The sequence below is a fragment of the Triticum dicoccoides genome, chromosome 5B (genome assembly GCF_002162155.2).
Source record: "Triticum dicoccoides isolate Atlit2015 ecotype Zavitan chromosome 5B, WEW_v2.0, whole genome shotgun sequence".
Lineage (NCBI taxonomy): Eukaryota > Viridiplantae > Streptophyta > Magnoliopsida > Poales > Poaceae > Triticum > Triticum dicoccoides.
Window position 1 is genome coordinate 597,576,188 of NC_041389.1, and position 2,189 is coordinate 597,578,376.

General features: G+C 62.5%; 1 protein-coding gene across 1 annotated transcript in view; it reads left to right on the forward strand.

The window, feature by feature from the left end:
• The first annotated feature begins 218 nt into the window (after window positions 1–218).
• The window catches only part of LOC119311925 (probable N-acetyltransferase HLS1), a 2,656-nt gene continuing 685 nt past the window's right edge, over window positions 219–2,189 (forward strand). The window contains exons 1-3 of the mRNA XM_037587642.1: window positions 219–829; window positions 1,034–1,197; window positions 1,295–2,189. Of these exons, the coding sequence (XP_037443539.1) occupies window positions 617–829; window positions 1,034–1,197; window positions 1,295–2,147 (1,230 nt within the window). The 5' untranslated portion in view covers window positions 219–616 and the 3' untranslated portion in view covers window positions 2,148–2,189. The remainder of the gene's footprint in view (window positions 830–1,033; window positions 1,198–1,294) is intronic.

Sequence of the window (2,189 nt, forward strand, 5' to 3'; positions counted from 1 at the left end):
TTCTTAATTAATTGACGACCCAATTTTTTTGCCACCGTTTCAAAAAAAAAAAAACAGTAACCAGTACAGCATCGTAGCACTGAGAAGCAGTGTGGCCACCCAGCCACACTCCCGCTCTCCTCTCCCCCTCTCCTTCCCTGCTCTTCCTGTGGCCAGATCGCTACTCTGATCCATCCTAGTCGTAGCCGCCCTTCCTCCTCGTCGCCAATTAAAAAGCCTACGGCCCCGGAGCAACTCGCTCCGAGCTCCACAGCCTTTATTCCCCAATTAAACCTTCGATTCCAAAGCTTTTAAGATGCGGCTAGTGGCACTCCTCTCCGAATCGGCCGTACCGATTCCATTCCTAACCATTTGAGTGTGTGCGTCGTGGTAACTGAGACGGCGGCAGGCAGGCAGGCACGCAAAAGAGCGCCTCCGTCTTCCCCCGCTCTCACGTGATTCACACCCGCGCCCTCCCCCCTCCTCGCCTGCCCCGCCGTCTAGCCTATATATCCAGTCTGGCCAAGCCAAGCCCTCAGCTTCTCTGCTACTACCTCTCACTTTCTCTCGAACCTGTCCGCCTGCCACCGGTCCTTACACTGCTTACAGTCAGGAGAGTGAGCTCGATCGCTCGGCCATGGTTGAGGCGGCAGCTGTAGTGGCAGAGGAGGAGCATGACGCGGCGGTGCGGGAGTACGACGACGTCCGCGACCGCAGCGGCGTGGAGGAGGTGGAGCGGGAGTGCGAGGTGGGGTCCAGTGGCGGCGGCGGCGGCGAGATGTGCCTCTTCACGGACCTCCTCGGCGACCCGCTCTGCCGCATTCGCAACTCGCCGGACTTCCTCATGCTGGTACGTAAGTGCGTATACCGGTATACGCACGAACGCACGCTCGGAACACCGACTGGCTGCGTTTTCCGTTCATACACTGTATATCCGTTTTGCTTTTTTCCTCCTCTCGTTTAATTTCCTGTCGCTTCGGCGTTGGCCCACTCCCGCCTCTCTCGAAAACTAATTAACTCGAAACGCATGTTTGAACCGCCCTGATATGGAAAGGTCGCGGAGACAGCAACCGGCAGCGGCGGCGGCGGCGGCGCGGAGATAATCGGCCTTGTCCGCGGCTGCGTCAAGTCCGTCGTCTCCGGCGGCTCCCACTCCAAGGACCCCATCTACACCAAGGTCGCCTACATCCTCGGCCTCCGCGTCTCACCCAATCATCGGTACGTATAATCTCGTTACCATCGTCATCAAGAAAGAAACATGCAACTTATTTGAACGAACCAGACTGTAACTTGGAACGCTATGGAATGTGCGCAGGAGGAAAGGGGTGGGGAGGAAGCTCGTGGAGAGGATGGAGCAATGGTTCCGGCAGAAGGGCGCGGAGTACTCGTACATGGCGACGGAGCAGGACAACGAGGCCTCCGTGCGCCTCTTCACCTCCCGCTGCGGCTACTCCAAGTTCCGCACGCCGTCGTTGCTCGTGCACCCGGTGTTCCGCCACGCCCTCAAGCCCTCGCGCCGCGCGTCCATCGTGCGCCTCGAGCCCCGCGACGCCGAGCGCCTCTACCGCTGGCACTTTGCCGCCGTCGAGTTCTTCCCCGCCGACATAGACGCCGTGCTGTCCAACGCCCTGTCGCTCGGCACGTTCCTGGCACTGCCGGCGGGCACGAGTTGGGACGGGGACGTCGAGGCGTTCCTGGCCGCGCCGCCGGCTTCGTGGGCGGTGCTGAGCGTGTGGAACTGCATGGACGCCTTCCGCCTCGAGGTACGTGGCGCACCCCGCCTGATGCGCGCCGCGGCCGGCGCAACGCGGCTGGTGGACCGAGCGGCGCCGTGGCTCAGGATACCCTCCATCCCGAACCTCTTCGCGCCGTTCGGGCTCTACTTCCTCTACGGCCTGGGCGGCGCCGGGCCGGAGGCGCCGCGGCTGGTGCGCGCGCTGTGCCGGCACGCGCACAACATGGCCCGACGCGGCGGGTGCGGCGTGGTGGCCACCGAGGTCGCCGCCCTCGAGCCCGTCCGCGCCGGGGTGCCGCACTGGGCGCGCCTCGGCGCCGAGGACCTCTGGTGCATCAAGCGGCTCGCCGACGGCTACAACCACGGGCTGCTCGGCGACTGGACGAAGGCGCCGCCCGGGAGCTCCATCTTCGTCGACCCCAGAGAGTTTTAGCTTCATTTTCAGTTTTCCTTAATTAGACCATGTAGTTTTTTT